Source organism: Electrophorus electricus, chromosome 26 (genome assembly GCF_013358815.1).
Source record: "Electrophorus electricus isolate fEleEle1 chromosome 26, fEleEle1.pri, whole genome shotgun sequence".
NCBI lineage: Eukaryota > Metazoa > Chordata > Actinopteri > Gymnotiformes > Gymnotidae > Electrophorus > Electrophorus electricus.
In genome coordinates, this window is record NC_049560.1 from 6,986,461 (window position 1) to 7,003,258 (window position 16,798).

Below are 16,798 nucleotides of genomic sequence, written 5' to 3' on the forward strand. Positions count from 1 at the left end.
TCTCATCAAACACCTACAAACTTATTAAGACACATGTCACATATATACACTCAAGACGATTACACATAATACGGAACAGGTGGATGACACGAGAGGGCGTGATAACACAGACGAACACACACACACACGATGACATTTGAGGAGGGGGAGGGTCCATAACGTGACAGAACTTATATTGAAGATTATTGTACACTGCATTTGACAGTGATGCAGCAGAGTACGGTTCCAACCCAGACAGTGGGATCATTGTTATTGATGGACCTGAAGTACTGGATGGAAGTAAAAATCTCACAGATGGGTGCTTTCTGTTCATGGGGTGTATTCCCTGAGTCTCAGTTATCCCCCAAAGCTGAGACACAAATTTGAAGTGTTTCAAATGTTTTTCTTTGAAATTTTCTCCAGAATTTCATTATTTGTAGAGAAATCTACTGCTGTAAGAAGGAAAACATGGACTCTGACACTCTTGCACCAATTTATTTTATTTTTTAGTGCAGCAAGTGAAACTTTGACAATTGATTGAAAGATGGATATAATTAGTTTTGTTCTTACACTGTGACACATTCCTTTCACTTCTTTTACTATCCTCAAGAGTTACTCTTTACCCCATGGTCAAGGAGTGGCTAGCCATAAAATGGGCTATTTCATAGATGTATTTAACCGGAGGCAGACAACAGAGCTATTGTCTGTCTGAATAAAATGAGAAATTGAAATGCTAGGATTACCCGATGGTGTCTGTTTTACTACCTTCTAAATATAGGCTACTGTTAAGTATAGGATGAGTGCTGTTGTGTATGTACACGAAAAAGCAAATATAATTGCAGTGGACACCATCTACATAGTGATTCCAGTCCTTTTCCCTAACGCTGGGTTTGTTAATGGAAAATTTATTGCACAACTCACTGAATTACTGTCAGTATATAACTTGCCCAGCTAGGAAGAACAAGATTTTAGATTTGTGTTATGGTTACATAATTGGTGCATATAAGGCTTTCTGTATAGAGACCATTGCTTAAGAGAGAGAAGGTCAAATCTAGAAAAATCAAAGTATGGAGTAATGATGCTGTTTCTAAACTATGATTTGATTGTACAGATTTTAAGGAATCTCACTGTGATATTGATGACCTCACTGACAGAGTATGGCTTTGCTATTTTTTGAGAGGATACTGTTATTCCTAAAATGATGTTAAAGTATAATAATAATAACCCACGGATTACTATATTTAAGAATTGGTTATGAAGTCATTTGAAAAGGTGGTTAAAGGTGATTTGCTGGAAGAGTTGGAGAGGCTCCAGTCCCAATACAGTTAGTATATAGGGCTGGGTTAGGAGTTATGAATGCTTTAATCACATTAGTAAACTTTTTGTTTAACCACTTACAAGGTTCTGGAGCACCTGCCAGGCTTTTCTTTTTGGACTTCGCATCTGTGATTAATACCATTCAGGCACATATTTTAGCTAGGTAATTGCTAACAAATGTACATTTCATGGGCTGGATTATAGATTTTTAATATGCAGTTCTCAGAGAGTAAGAATAAATGGCTTCCTGTCAGAAAGGCATTTTTCTTCCAGTGGTTCTCCTCAAGGCTGTCTTATCCTCATTGCTGTATATTCTTTACAGTAGTTACTGTAGAAGCCAGCATGAGGACAGGAAAATACAGGGAGCCACAAACCAGCAACAATGCTTAAAAATGTGTATGCAATTGTAGTGGCAAGACCTGGCAGTTGCTGCTGGTGTGTGGTATTTATAGCCAATTGTTTTAATGACTAAATATCTGATACCTACTAAATATTTTCACCTTATAATAATAATAATAATTATTATTATTATTATTCTGCTCAGCATAAGCCTGAACAGTACAATTCTGAAAGACATCTGCATCTGCATTCTGTTGAATAACAGAAGATGCCAAGACAAGTCTCCACAGTTAAACTAGTCTTTATTTAACACAATAAATACAAACTGAAAGTAATCAACACGATGAAAACGTAAGACTCACCAAACATAAACAACACAACAACCATATACATTAAGCGATATGTGTGTAGACATACAATACAAGATACACACTGGGTTAAACACCAACACCGGACAACAGAACAATAGGGATTGAAGTACACGTGTTAACAAGGAACATAACTACAAATAGGTGTGACATGTACAAACAACACAGCAGCGGTGTGACAATGGACAGACACAAACACAAACAGGGAGGAGTCTAGGAGAGGGGGCTGTGCCATGACAACTGAAATGTTCATGACCCATATTAACTGTGCTCTATTTGGTTCATGTCATCCCCAGATCATAAATATGGCCAAACCAAACTGCTCCTCGAGGGCTTCTGTGGAGCTAAGCTGTGTTCAGGAGCTGCTCTGTAACTCCAGCTTTAAGCTAAACCTTAGTGAGGTGGAGTTGGAGGACTACTGCCTAAACCAGGAGGAGTATCTGGAAAAGTACCTGGGTCCCCGACGCTCACCTGTCTTCCTTCCCATTTGCATCACATACCTGCTCATCTTCTCTGTGGGCGCCATGGGCAATGTCCTCACCTGCACCGTTATCGCTCGTCACAAAGTTATGAGGACGCCCACTAATTTCTACCTGTTCAGTTTGGCAGTGTCAGACCTACTGGTTCTCCTGCTGGGCATGCCCCTGGAGCTCTATGAGATGTGGAGTAATTATCCTTTTCTGCTGGGGAAGAGTGGCTGCTACTTTAAGACCTTCCTCTTTGAGACTGTGTGTTTTGCCTCCATCCTCAATGTGACAGCACTCAGCATTGAGCGTTACATTGCTGTGGTGCACCCACTCAGGGCCAAATATGTGGTCACGTGCACCCATGCTAAGCGTGTTATCTTATGTGTTTGGAGTGCGTCCGTGCTGTGTGCCGTACCTAACACCAGCCTCCATGGCATCTTCACCATTCCCCTGCCTAGAGGGAGAGGAAAGGGTACCTTGGCCAGCTCAGCCACATGCATGCTGGTGAAGCCTCGTTGGATGTACAACCTGATCATACAGATCACCACCTTGCTCTTTTTCCTTCTGCCCATGCTGACTATTAGCATGCTCTACATGCTCATTGGCCTACAGCTGAAGCGGGAGAGGATGCTGCAGACCAAGGCCAGCCCAGAGCCGGATGACTGTTGCCATGCACGTGGCCGACAGCAGAAAACACGCCAGCAGCAGGTCACTAAAATGCTGTGTGAGTAAGCTGATACAACTATGAACTATAAATTATCATAAGAGTAAATACATGATAATAGACACAAATTTAATATACAGCTTATCCATTATTTTTCATGTATTCATTCATCTTTATTAAAATTATAATAATAATTATAAGAAGAAGAAGCAAATGTTTATGCATTGACCTTTTGTATTTGGGCATAGGAATAATATCATTTTGGAAGGATTTAACTTTTCTCCATGCACATTTACTATTGTTATTTTGGTTGAGGGGTTTCCGGAGACCCTTCTTTGCAGCAAACTTCTTTTGAGCAAGAGAAACGCTTGATTGATTGCTTATGAATTGACAAACTAATATCTGTGGTTTGATTGACATTGTGTTGTTGTTTTTTTTATCATTGTCTAACTGTATGTTGAAATACTACCTAGTGGGTCTGGAGGACATTTTTGGTAGTTATAAGCAGAGATAATGCTTCTTTGCACTTTGGAAAAAACAAAGTTCTCAAAAGTCACCAGGCTGATTGTCTTTTGCAGAATGAAAAGTATTTTAGTTTCCACAAGTAGTTTGGTTATGGTTTTAGAAATTCATTTAGCCATGGTAATTAATTTCAGGAAAACATAACCTGTAGTCTACAATCTAGTCATATCTAACCATTTGTCTGCTTTCCAGTTATGTTGGTGGTGATGTTTGGCATCTGCTGGGCTCCATTTCACACAGACCGTATAATGTGGAGCTTCATGGACCAGATCAGCAATCACATAAAGATCTTTGAAGCATACGAGTATGTTCATGTCATCTCTGGGGTCTTCTTTTACCTCAGTTCTGCTGTCAACCCCATTCTCTACAATCTGATGTCCACACGCTTTCGGGAGATGTTTAAGGAAGTTATGTGTCGTCACAAATGGCGCCCTGTCCCCAGGAAGCACTCACTTAGCATGACACGGGTAACTTTACGCAGCACAGTGAGTGAAGTTGCCCCCAGCAATTGTATGAACATTGCTGATGGAGATTATGAGTTTTATGAATGCCATGAACACGAGACCATGTTTGACTGACCAAAAGCCTGGATAGGCATTTATAGATGTCCCAAGAAAGGAAATCCAAGTTTGCCCCTGGAAAAATTATTTCAGTGGTTTTGAATGACAATAAATGACAGGGTCTTGAGGTTTGCATGTATGTCTATTTTCTTATTCTTATATATAGGTATTCTGAGTGACAATCTACCATATTCTTTTCTTATCGTAATCTCCATGATTATCTCAATAGCTCTAAAGTATGCGAGTGTATGTGCTGTGGCAGTTAGGCATGCCTTTGGTAGGATTCACTGCAGCAAAAGCGGACCTTCATTGCATATATCTATTCATATGGCCACTGGTCCTCAGAATCATGCTTGATGACTGAGCAAACTTGCTGACCAAGAGCATTCTCACCAATGGCAAACAGTGTAGCTGCTTATATTTCTATATGACCTAGCTCACAGAAAGTAGGTGTTATAATAAATATTGCTAACCTTATTATTGTGGATGATGTTGTTAATGTCATTGTCAACAGTAGTAGAAATGTCAGTAGAATTGATGAAAAATGCATATTACCCAATTACTCCCTGTGTGTATTATCACTTTTGATGATTGGGAGTGTTTTAGAAATGTCACATGTCCATGTTTCCTTGTTTAATTTGGTAAGCAGTGTGTAAAGACCAGAGGCTGTTGGTGGAATCACACTGCCAGAAATTCATTTGGGAAACAGTGGAGCAAGTGTAAGTGCCTATAGGATTAGGTTCAGTGTAACGGTGAGTGGTGAGGAGGTGGACGCACATGTGGAGAAGAGCAAGATTTATTATGGGCAAAATCAGAGTCATAGTAGTCCAGGGTCATATTACCAACATGGAGATGCATGAAGGAAAACAGGGGAAACAGGCTAGAACAGATACTAGGAAAATCTAACAAACACAAAGGCTAGGAAAAACAGACTGGCTTTCTAACAGCCAATATAACCATAACCATTCAAGCAAACAATGAACAGCCCACACACAGGCACGCAACAGACTTTAAATGCATGAACTGAACAAGGTAGAAATGAGGGACAGGTGTAAGCAATCAAAAGAGGGGCAGAGAAAACGAAACTATGGCACAGAACAAAAATACACAAGACAAGGAAAACATGGAACATGGAAGATGGGAGGGACTAACCGTGACATTCAGGCCCTAACTTATATCCTTCATGATCACAAATATGCAAATCAAAAATTGCAAATACAAATCATGATCACAAATATTACAAACTGAATGTACAGTTTCCTTCAGAATGCTTTTGAGTGATTCCCCACTTCCATGACTGATTGGGTAGAGTGTAGTGGTGCACTAAAAATCCTCACATACATAAAGATTGCCTGTATGCCTTGATAATATTGTGTATGAATGTATAGATGCCTTTGGACCGCCACATACTTTGTTGGAGTGTTATTTATTGTTCTTTATTATGTATTCAGAATGTGCTGGACTTTGAATCTCCTGAAGCCTCCTCATGCATTCTGAACACTCTGTCATGTTTCTAAATAGTACCCTTTTCTTTGAATCATCTTTTTCATATTTGTATGTTTTTATATTTTATTTTGTTTGTGTTTATCAAACTCCATTAGCAATTGCAACCTCGCAACCAAGGTTTTGGGAGTCTTCCCTGTGTTTGCATAAGAATAGTTGCAGATATTACAAAAAAAGAAAAAAATGGACAGAATACAATATTTTCTTTAAAAATGTAAGTATTCAAAACTTCAATAAAATTGTTAGCAAATTTAAGTGCTACATAGTAATGACAATTAATACATAGATAAATCAGTAGATAGATCACCAAATCCTATGAGCCACTAACAACTAACTAACTCCAGGGAATCCATGTTGGTTCATAATTCTATAGGTCACATGTTGTACTTGAAGTTAGATATGTATAGTTTAAACAGAAAAGGAGACAGGACTATTCCCTATGGAGTTCATCTGCTGCCAAGACACAATTCACAATTCATGCTAAAAAGTGGTAAATCCGCTCAATAAATCAAAGAACATGACCTTCACAGTACAGTTCATGTGTGTCTGTGCCCCTTTCAGAAAGTAGACATTTTCATTATGTTGGTGATAAGTAAACTGCAAGAGGACTAGTGAGTAACCAGTCAAGGGTCTGAGGTGGGCTATCACACCTGTTCTCATCTGTTCTCTCTCTTGCTTGTGTTTTTACTGAAGGTTGCTATGCATGGTCACCCCATGGCCAGTCCTATGCAGCTGTAGAGATTTTATTTCAAAACCAAGAAGTGGTGTACCACTGGACTGTTAACTAGGACCTGCCTTCAGTTTGCACAGTTAACTCATTTGCACTGCCCCTGGACGATTGAATAGTGGTTACTAGTGCCATTGGTTTATAGTTATTAAATGCTGTTGGGCAGTTTTTCTTTACACTGTGTAGGATGTGGGAACATTTACATTTCCTTTTAGGTTGAAAAGGTGCTAAAGGATCTCCACAGAGCTAATTGAAAAAGGTCTTAAGGACTCTCGGGTTAATACTATGTGACCTGGCACTTGCCACTCTCTCTTCACCTAAACTACTGAGAGTCCAGGGTGTTCATAAGGAATCCCAAACTGGTGCTGCTGGCATTCTCTTTTCAACTTTTCTTAGTTGCTCCACTATTGATCTTGAAGCCAGTGAATTCCACACATCCTTACAGTGTACAGTGTAGTGGTGCACTAAAATTCCTCACATACATAAAGATTGCCTATATGCCTCGATAATATTGTGTATGAATGTATAGATGCCTTTGAACCCCCACATACTTTGTTGGAGTGTTATTTATTGCTCTTTATTATGTATTCAGAATGTGCTGGACTTTGAATCTCCTGAAGCCTCCTCATGCATTCTGAACACTCTGTCAGTGAATTCCACACATCCTTGCAGCCTATTCTCCAGTTTCTTTGTGTAGGAGTTCTTGTTCTCCCTTACTCTCACTTTCAGTTCTCTCTCTATCTCTCTCTCATTTTATCCTTATAAATTTCTTCAAGACGGCACTATAGCCAATACAAATGTGGAGACTTTCTTCATTATTCTACATGAAGAATAAAAACCCACTGACGCTGGTAATATGAAGACAGATATGAAAGGGCACTTTCTGAGCATACTTCTCCATCACTAATGACTAGGCCATGAACAGGAAATAAACTGAGGAGAGACAGAGCTTACTACAAAATTGATTACTCAGTTTTCGGGTGTGATGAGTAGAGAGACATATGGACTTGGTTTTACTGGAAATCTTCATAAAGTCATGATAGACCATTATGAGGGTAATGGGTTTCCCACATCCTCTTTTAGAGTTTTACAGGTGCATGAATCCCATTTCCATTGTTTCAGGCTATAGTTCTGGTTGAGGGTTAGGAGAAACAGGTGGTTATGTGGGGTGCCATTTGTGAAGGAGGTTATTCAGACAAATAACCATATCTATAAGTTTATCCAACAATATACAACTTGACATGTTAATTCTCATTGTACCTCCTCGTTCAAACCCTTGCTAAACAGAATACAGAATACAGATTCATTCTAGCCACTGAATGTGTCAGAGAAAACAATAAGAGGGTTAGCACATTAACTGGAAAATTGAACCCTGTTCCAGCTGGAGAAGATGCTTAACTCCCTTTATGATTTGTCTGAATGGTCAAACACTGCTGTAAAATAGGTGACATAACTCTAAAAGTAAAATTTATTTATATAGCACTTTTTACAACACATGTTCTCACAAAGCTGCTTTACAAATGAATCAGTCCAGCACCAATTCAGAGGCAATAATGGTAAGAAAAAACCCACTGGGTGGAATTAAGGATGAAACCTTGGGAGAACTATGACTCAAGATAGAACACGATTATGTTGTGTTTGTTCCATAACTGAGGGGCTTTATAGGAGAAGGCTCTACCCTCAGCTTAATCTTACTACTTCTAGGAACTAAGAGAAACCCTGCATTTTGAGAATGTAGTAGACTATGTGGGTTAGAGAAGGTAATGAGTTCACTCAGGCACTGTGGCACCAGACAATATAGCGCTTTATATGTCAACAAGAGAATTATAAATCGATCCAAAATTTTACTGGGAGCCAACGCAGAACTGAAAGAATAGGACTAATGTGGTAGAGCTTTCTGGCCATGGTTAGGATTCTGGATGCTGCAATCTCTACAAGTTTATTTAGTGTCTGTTTAAAGCATCCATTTAGAAGACTATTACAATAATCTAATGTTGTTAAGACAAAAGCATGGACGGATTTTTTTGCAGCTGATGAGGAAAGTATATTTCTCAGTTTAGCAATATTACATAAATGGAAAAAGATAGTTTTAGTATCATGACATTAACACAATAAAATGCAACAACATACAAGTAAAGACTCTTCCAAAAAAGGTCCTATTAATTTCTTACCTGTCAGTCCAACAGTGACATTGGACAAGGCTGTTCTCTCTTCCATGTCTTTCTCCTGGGCACTTTCTGTTTGATACTGGAGCCTTTCTGTCTTCAGGCACCCAAAGCAAGGTCTCTGCCTATCAGCCATGACATGGCAGCTTGACCGTGAGCTGGTCACCCAAGATCATCCGCTCCCTCTTCTTGTCTCCTCTACCCCTCCCTTTCTCTTTCTCTCTCCCTCTCTCTGTTTAAGCACAGGAGTGGCTCATGGCGGGCACGGGAACAGCTCGTGGCTCGTTCATGCAGAGAACATTTAATCTTTACTACCCTTGTCTCTTTCCTTTCTACGTAGACCCTTAGAACATGCCTCACTTTTCCCCATCATCCTGTAGACTTAGATAGTAGATATAGGACACATATATACTCTGTGCTTTCCTCAGTAAAGTGGAACTCTCTTGATTCACTACCTTGTTGTCAGTGTCTCTTGACTTCCCCGGATCCGGCTACAGAGGACGGAGGGCATAAGGTAACTTGGAGGAGATCGAACCTGAAAGACTGGTCATTTTGAACAAGTTTCTAACAATTTCACTATCATGTTCTTCAGTCCTTTCTCTCTACTTCTAACCTGTTCTCTCTCTTGCTTGTCTTTTTACTAAAGGTTGCTAAGTCATTAGTAAGGATACCCCAAAAGGTGGCCATGGTCACCCCATGGCCAGTACTGTGCAGCTGTAGAGATTTTATCTCAAAACCAAGCTGTGGTGTACCACAGGACTGTTAACTAGGACCAGCCTTCAGTTTGCAAAGTTAACTCGTTTGCCCTGCCCATGGATGACTGAACAGAACAGGTTTATAAACCCTACTGACTTTAAATGTTGCTTGTTCTTATTTATCTTATTGTGTGATGAATGAATTAGCTATATTTTAGATTAGTTATCAATGTTACACCTCAAACACATTGGAATGGAATAAACAGCTAGTTTGATTAGTTTGTTATTTTTGAAAAAAAGTCCTGTTTACTCATTTGAATAAGCGATAGCTTATATCATATCTTCTGTTGTTTTGAACACAAAAACACATATAAGTAAGTGACTTCAATGGACAAATCTTGCTTCACACACTGAAAATGAACATGCACCTTGTGGTGGAAATGTGCCATAATATTACAAAGAGGAGACAAAATATACTGTTTTGTTAAGAGTAAAATAAACAAAACATGTTTTAATTAAATGTCTGCAGTAGGTTCTTGTGTCCGCAAAATGATTAGTATAAAATAGTAATTAAAATAAAATTAGTACTTATGTACTAAGGTATTATGTGACATGCAGCTCTCTTAAGAGTGTTCTCTTTTATCTGAATATTTCTAGATGAAATACCTCTTTCAGACTCAGTAACTGAGATTCCAATTCATACCTTTATTACATCTAGATTATTGCAGTGCTCTATGCCCTATATGGACACTTTATAGAATTGATAGAACAGAACTGCCAAAAAAAATATTAGATGTGTAATTTAAAATTAAAGTTTGGCATCTGACCTCGCTCGCTTACATAGTAATCGGTGGGGGTTAATAGTTGTACTGCATTCAGCCACTAGAGAGAAGTAGACACATAGTGGCTTCACTTTCCACCCGCTGTATCCAGTCCATTTGAATGCAGTCTATGGGCGGGACACTCTCATGCTGTCAACACTCCCGACCTTTTGACACACCCATTTGGACACGCCCAGCAAACTTTCGAAGCGTTCACTCCTCAGACCTGCAGAGACCTATGTCTCGTAGCAAGGGAAACCGATAGATTTTTAGTTTTTGTTTATTTTTTGCTGTCTGCGCCTTTTTCTTATTATGTGGGACGCCCATTGCTTACGTTACTAACTAGCTAGGTTAGCTAAAGTGAACTAGCCTTAGCTAGCTACTGCAGATGGAAGAAGGCGTATGGCAGCTGCATGTATTTGGCAGTTAGCTTTAGCTAATTAACTAGCTATGTAATTATTCTTTTATTTATTTTCATTAGGAATGACGAGGTAAGGCAGAGGGAAAGTGAGATCAAGTTGGCATTCCATGTATCTGGGTAGCTCGCTAAGCAGGCTACCAATGGAAATATCTACACAGATGGACGTCGTTGAGCGACGGTAATATTACCTAGCATGTCGTGCTAGTTAGCACCAAGTAGCCAAATGTGTACTGATAATCGATCTTTCGCGGCGTTTGGGACCGAAACGCTAACGTTAGCGTATGTGTTGGCTGCTAATGAGTGAGATTTTGGCTATTATTAGCTAGCTAGCGAAGATAACTGGCTAATAAGATAGCAGCTGAGCAACAATCGGTTATCTAGCTAACGCTGAAGATCTAATCGACTAGCCAGCTAATATCCTACTTAAGTGTTGGCTATCTACAACTCATAACCTACTGTCATAACAGTAGGTTGGTAATTTTGGTTATTTAGCGAGCTCCTTTAAGCACCCACTTAGCTGGCTAGCTAACAGAACAACAGCCGTAATAGTCTTAAGACTATTGGCTTTTTAAATTGGTCGTTTATATTTATATTCAGTTCTACGGTCGTGTGGGTTTGTTTGTTTATTTTACAGGCTCGTGGTTTAACATGCTTGCGATAGCAGATTTCATGGTATGTTCATAAAGAGGTGGTTTAATGCAGGTTCGCTAGATAGCTACGTAAGTAGCTAGCTATTATTTACGGGATTATGTTAACTTTAAATTAAACACTCACAGTATAGACATGGGTCTGGTGGACAGCACAGTCAATTTATGATTGTAGAACACTAGTTGTCTCCCACCAGTGCTGCACAATATGTAGCTAACTCCATACAGTTTTAACTTTAATGAGCACTGATGGTGAATGAAACATAATTATTGGTATAATCATCTTTCTTACCAAATTGTTACATATCGTTAGTATATCTTCAGTTCCCAACATTTCCTAGCTATGTTTTTTTGTTGTATAAATAATAATAACATCCATTTTAAATTCAATAGTGGCTCAAGGAGCTAGTTCAAATGGTATTGAGCACAGTTCTACTCCTTCCCTCTTAAATGCTTCACTCCTACCTTCTGATCTGATTAGGTTTGGCTGGAGGCTGAATTCATGATGGCCAGGATGTCTGCACTTTGTGTATTGTTGTTCTCCTATAGTACGTTATTGATAGAAACAAACTGATCAGCTTTGTGCCTTCGTGTGTCATTGTGATTTTGAATATGTTCTTTACATTGGTCTTGTTAAATGTGTGTGAGAAATATACATGTGTTAGTGTCAGAAGTACACTTGCAGGAATGAAAAGGAGGCTATCCAAAATCTTAGCTTGCATTTTGTTTTACATTCCCACAATATTGGATGAGGCAATATGCCACATTTGTAGGAGACAAATGTATCTGTCTCATGAGGGAATGCATATAATCTAAGATCACATCTTAAAGGTGGCTTGGAAAACATTTATTCAGTATTTTAAAATTGTTCTCTGAATCTATATAGAATCTATATATGTGACTGGTCATGGTGAAAAATGCCCAGATGAAGCCCTGTGCTCTGGCTGTAGAATGAAACAAGCTGTCCTTTTTTTGTTTGTTTGTTTTCTGTTGTTTTTTTGTTTTTTTACAACAAATTGTTGGTGTTCATGAATAATCTAGCAGTTCTACTTTGATTGGCTGGTTTACGGCAAGGCATCCCGATTGCTCAAACAGAATCAACAAGTCAAAATCAATCACTAGGTAACTCAAATGTGAACCATGGAGCTTGTAGGCATCCAACTGTATATGTTTGAGCATACATTGGGTATATTTCAGTTCCCAAACAAATTTGCTAATGGATTGACTAGATGTCTTGTCTAGTGGCACTTATTACCATCTCACTGGTGAACAAGGTATCATTATCTAGAGGGCGTGAGTAAGTCAGTTAATTTGCTAGTTATACAGTGGATACCACTAAGCAACCAAACTAGTTAGCTTCTGAGTTGTCTTGTTGATGAACTATAAATTTACCTGACAAAAAACATTTACCTGACAAAGGGATTGACAAAGCTACATGCTTGAGTCCTGACAGTAGCACAACCTACATTTGTATTTATAATTACTTTTGAACTGATCCTGAGCTTTTTTATTTTTCTAAACTGCACTTCTAGTTCCAATTGTTATTTTTAGCTGATTATTAATGCTAAGCAATATATTGCCTATATTGCTATTGGTCTTCCATAATATTTATTTTTAGTTCCATCAATATTTAATTATGAATAGATAATGAACATTGATACCCCTTGGAGATAGCTGATAGCAGGAGGTAGCAGGATTTGAACTCCATTCTCCCAACAACTGATCAAATCCATGTGTTATTCTGTGCCTACTCAGCTAGACTTCCCAGTTCATGTCATGGATTTTCATAACAAATACACATGAGAAGCTCTATTAAATTCCTACAGCTCTACTTCAAATGCAACTTTTTTTTTTTTTAAAGTTTGGTCTTCAGCACTAAATTTCAGCACATTTGTCATTCCTTTTATGTGTATTCTTAAGTTTCACCAATTGCCTATTTTCATTGGATTGGGTTGATTTCATGGATTGGGTTGAAAGTTTTACTTGTAAGGATAAACACTAAAGTTCATTTGCCACATTTATTTATGTAAAAATGTGTTACTGAGCGTTTTACAATAATCTTTTTTGCCCAAGTAAGAATTTTTAATTTTCAGAATTAGTGATGGCATGATATCAGTTTTTTTCTGGTACAGATCCGATACCAATATCTTATATTTGAATGTTGTCCGAGATCGATAATGATCTGATGGTTGTTTTTTTCCTCATTAAAAACCACCGTGAGGCTCTGGTTTAGTTGTTTGGGAAATATTGTGTGTAAGATGTATTATATATGCTATTTTACATATGCGTGGATATGATAGATAAAAATAGATCGAATTCTAAAGAACAAAAAAATCTTTGTTTACAAGATGTCATGGAAATCTCCACTCCTATAATAGTGATGAGCCAGACACCAATGGGTAAAGCAAAAGCAAATCTAATTTATTATTCATTTCAGACTGAAGGCATCTCAGTTACATACACACAAGGCGTATGTAACAGAGAAGCAGCTTCCCTCTTTGCTTCTGCACTTCTTATACTGCTGTCAGCACTCACAAGCTAGCAGAACAACTCAGAAAAAGGGGTTGTTTTGATCCCTGCCATTTTATCTGCAGAGTTCTTCTCAGAAGACAGATTAGCAGATTATAACTAGGTATGGTTGTTGTGATATTCTAGCAATGCGCACAAAGTTTACAAAGAGGAACTGTCTGCTCCATGTTCTTGTGACACAAATGTAATTTCCCTCCGTTTGTCATTTTAAGACAACACCAGCAAAGTTACATTCCAGTATTATAATATATTAAACAGTACATTACACTAAACAGTTTGCTCAGTACATTGTCTCTTCTTATGAAGTTTGGACTAGGATATCATTTAGTTAAGAATCTTGGGCATTTAATTTTGCTATAGCATTGAATTTTGTTCCTTCCATTGTCACAGTCAGTGTCTCTCTTACTGAGATGATATTTACTGTTTTGGTCACCTGCTAGATTCTCAGCTTTCGCACTCAGAGGCTGTCTCTGCTCAGTATGTCTTCCCTACTCACTCACTTTGAAATTTACATTATAGTTCATGTGCATTTTTCTTATTACTGAATGCAACTGTAATTAATTTTACGTCAACCTAATAATAACCTTATAACAGTTCTTGTGAATTTCAGTGGTAAATAGCTGTTCTACCTGCTACATACCAAATGCACATTAGGCACTAAGTGAGCAGACAGAGAGATACTACCAGTAGTAGAAGTCTCTCTTCACTTGAGCTCTGTTTAAAGCAATAGAAATTTAATCTGAAAACATTTACAAGATGGTTGTTCTATCTAGCCCAAAAAATTATGTAGTTAGTTGAAGTTATCTTATTCTCCAGCTTCTTGTTCAAAATCAAGTGTACCTTAAAACTCTGCAGGCTAATGGAAAACAGTGGTATTTTCTGTTTATTTAATGCCGTTTGAATATACTAAATCCATAGAGTAATTAACTTTGTGAATTTACAGAAAGCAAGTACTTTGGGTCATTTCTTCTTCTCTCCAGATCTGTTTCTTTCAAATTTCTGCTTCTTTTTCTCCTTTTTCTCCCTGAATTTCCTTTATGTGTGTTAGTTTTTTTTTGTTTGTTTTTTTAATAACAGATTAATAAACAAATCACCATTGGTCACATACATTGCACTGAACAGTGCTAAAATGCTATTTTGTCTTGTTTAAATGCTCTCAATAGAAGGCAGGTAGCCTGTTCTCCACACTGGGTTATCGAAATAATAGCAATGGAAATCAAATGATTTAGTGCATAGATATTTGCATTTGAACATAATAGTTTATAATCATGAATGGGAAGAAAATGCTACAGTTTTCGGTACAGTGGCGTCTAAACTGTGCTCTAACGAGCCCATCTGTTATCATGTGACCTGCTAAAATTAACCTGGCTGTTATTACATGCACTGATTGCTATTTTCATGCTAGATTTCTGATGTTATTTGATAAGTTTCCTTAAAACGTTCTTCACTGATATCCAATCCAGAATTTTTGCTGATCTCTGCCCGATTCCGATACCTGATATTGAATTGTTCCCACCTCTATCAAAAACCACTTCTATCCACTAGTTTTTAGGTTTGTCAACCAAATTTTGTTTCTGTGTAGTACTTGTATAGTTCTCACATCTAGAAGTTATTTGGTGTTGCATATAGTCAAATACTGTGATATATTTTGAAAAATATTGTTAATATAGAATTTTATCGAAACTGCCCTGCTATAGTGATTGTCTAGTGAGTGATTGTTGTCAACAGGCGGGAACTGTGGAAGCTTCTGTCCAATCTGAAAATCACTGTTGAAGGGTTGCTGTCCACCAACAACCCTAATGTGTGGTCTCGATATGGAGGACTGCAGCGTCTGCATAAAGACATGAACAACATCCTCTGCCATGGCCTGAAACATGAACAGGTAGTGAATCTGTGCAAATTCAACAGCAAGAGAAAACAACTGATAAAGCAGAAAGTATGAGGAATTAGAGACTGATGCACACTTGCTGTTGTAGTAAATTGATTGCAAGTTACAATGAGTTAATATGCCAATATTTACTGTGTGCACAGTGATGCCTTTAATGGGTTAAGTGTAATACAGTTTTGGCTTGTACTAGGATGGGTTGACCTTTCATGCTTTAGAAAGTGTTTCTTGTTCACAGGTTTACTTAAAACAAAAGGACTATTGGCGCTTTGTTTGGTGCCTCCGGTACATTAGCCCAAAGCTTGCCCCACATGTTGAACAGGTACTTGCAAAGAGAATGCAGTATAGCACATCCCTATAACACCACTTCACACTGTGATCAGGTCCCCTCTCTCTTCCTCTAGTTTAGCCAGCTGGAGCCAGTTTTGAGCTGTGGGGTGCAAAGTCATGGAGAAGGTTACAAGGCAGAGCGTTGGCTTCTTCACAGTCTCCAGGGTCACCTGCTGTCTACCCAGCTGAAACCACTGCTGAAAAACCAGGCCAACATGCGTAAATACTACAATGGTACCTAAGGCCCCTCCCCCTCCCTGAGCACCCAGTCTGGGAGATTGAGCTGTTAGTCTGGTAGAGTTTTGTGTAACTTCTGCTGATTGCTTTGTTCTCTCCTTCAGATGAAGCGTTTCTTCTTAGTGAGCCCCATGTGTCAGCCATGTTCCAGTGTCTGGAAGCTGTGGAACAGAATAACCCACGGCTGCTGGCTCTCATAGACACTGTCAGGGTGAGTTGATCTTTTTTGTAGGTCACAGTATCTCTTAAGTTGCTTTTATTTTTGGCTGTGTGTGTAACACATCACTGTCCTATAGCTCTCTCATCTGAAGGAGACTGTTCCCCTGGGCCTTGTCAAAAGCCAGAGCCTCTACCCGCTGCCCGGAGCCTCAGAGCTCCAACAAACTGCAGTGCGCAGAATCACTTCCTCCCAGATCTCTGTCAGAGACAACTCTTGCTATCAACACTTGGAGAGCAGCCCAGGTCTGCACTGTTGGCAGAGCCAACTATGCAGTACATACTGCACACTTCACATTGCAACCTATACACTATACACGTTGTACTACGCAATACAATACATTCTATACAGTATTCTCCAAAATGCACCATAGACACTATGCTGTTCACCACATAGTATATTAAA

The 16,798-nt window shown here is 38.6% G+C and overlaps 2 protein-coding genes across 6 annotated transcripts in view; both read left to right on the top strand.

Annotated features, from left to right (window-relative positions):
- Positions 1 to 2,308: 2,308 nt before the first annotated feature.
- nmur1a (neuromedin U receptor 1a) lies at positions 2,309 to 4,234 on the top strand. Its single transcript, XM_027006933.2, has 2 exons — positions 2,309 to 3,194; positions 3,849 to 4,234. Exons 1-2 carry the CDS (start codon positions 2,309 to 2,311, stop codon positions 4,232 to 4,234), a joined length of 1,272 nt encoding a protein of 423 aa, XP_026862734.2.
- Positions 4,235 to 10,315: 6,081 nt separating this feature from the next.
- The window catches only part of rubcn (rubicon autophagy regulator), a 25,075-nt gene continuing 18,592 nt past the window's right edge, over positions 10,316 to 16,798 (top strand). For 4 of the 5 annotated variants that reach the window (XM_027006878.2, XM_027006879.2, XM_027006880.2 and 1 more), the window contains exons 1-6: positions 10,316 to 10,726; positions 15,453 to 15,606; positions 15,848 to 15,931; positions 16,014 to 16,173; positions 16,281 to 16,387; positions 16,473 to 16,638. In XM_027006878.2, coding sequence (XP_026862679.2) covers positions 10,656 to 10,726; positions 15,453 to 15,606; positions 15,848 to 15,931; positions 16,014 to 16,173; positions 16,281 to 16,387; positions 16,473 to 16,638 — 742 coding nt within the window. In that variant the 5' untranslated portion in view covers positions 10,316 to 10,655. Of the gene's footprint in view, positions 10,727 to 15,452; positions 15,607 to 15,843; positions 15,932 to 16,013; positions 16,174 to 16,280; positions 16,388 to 16,472; positions 16,639 to 16,798 lie in introns of those variants that run through there. The other variant, XM_027006882.2, reaches the window with a different exon arrangement.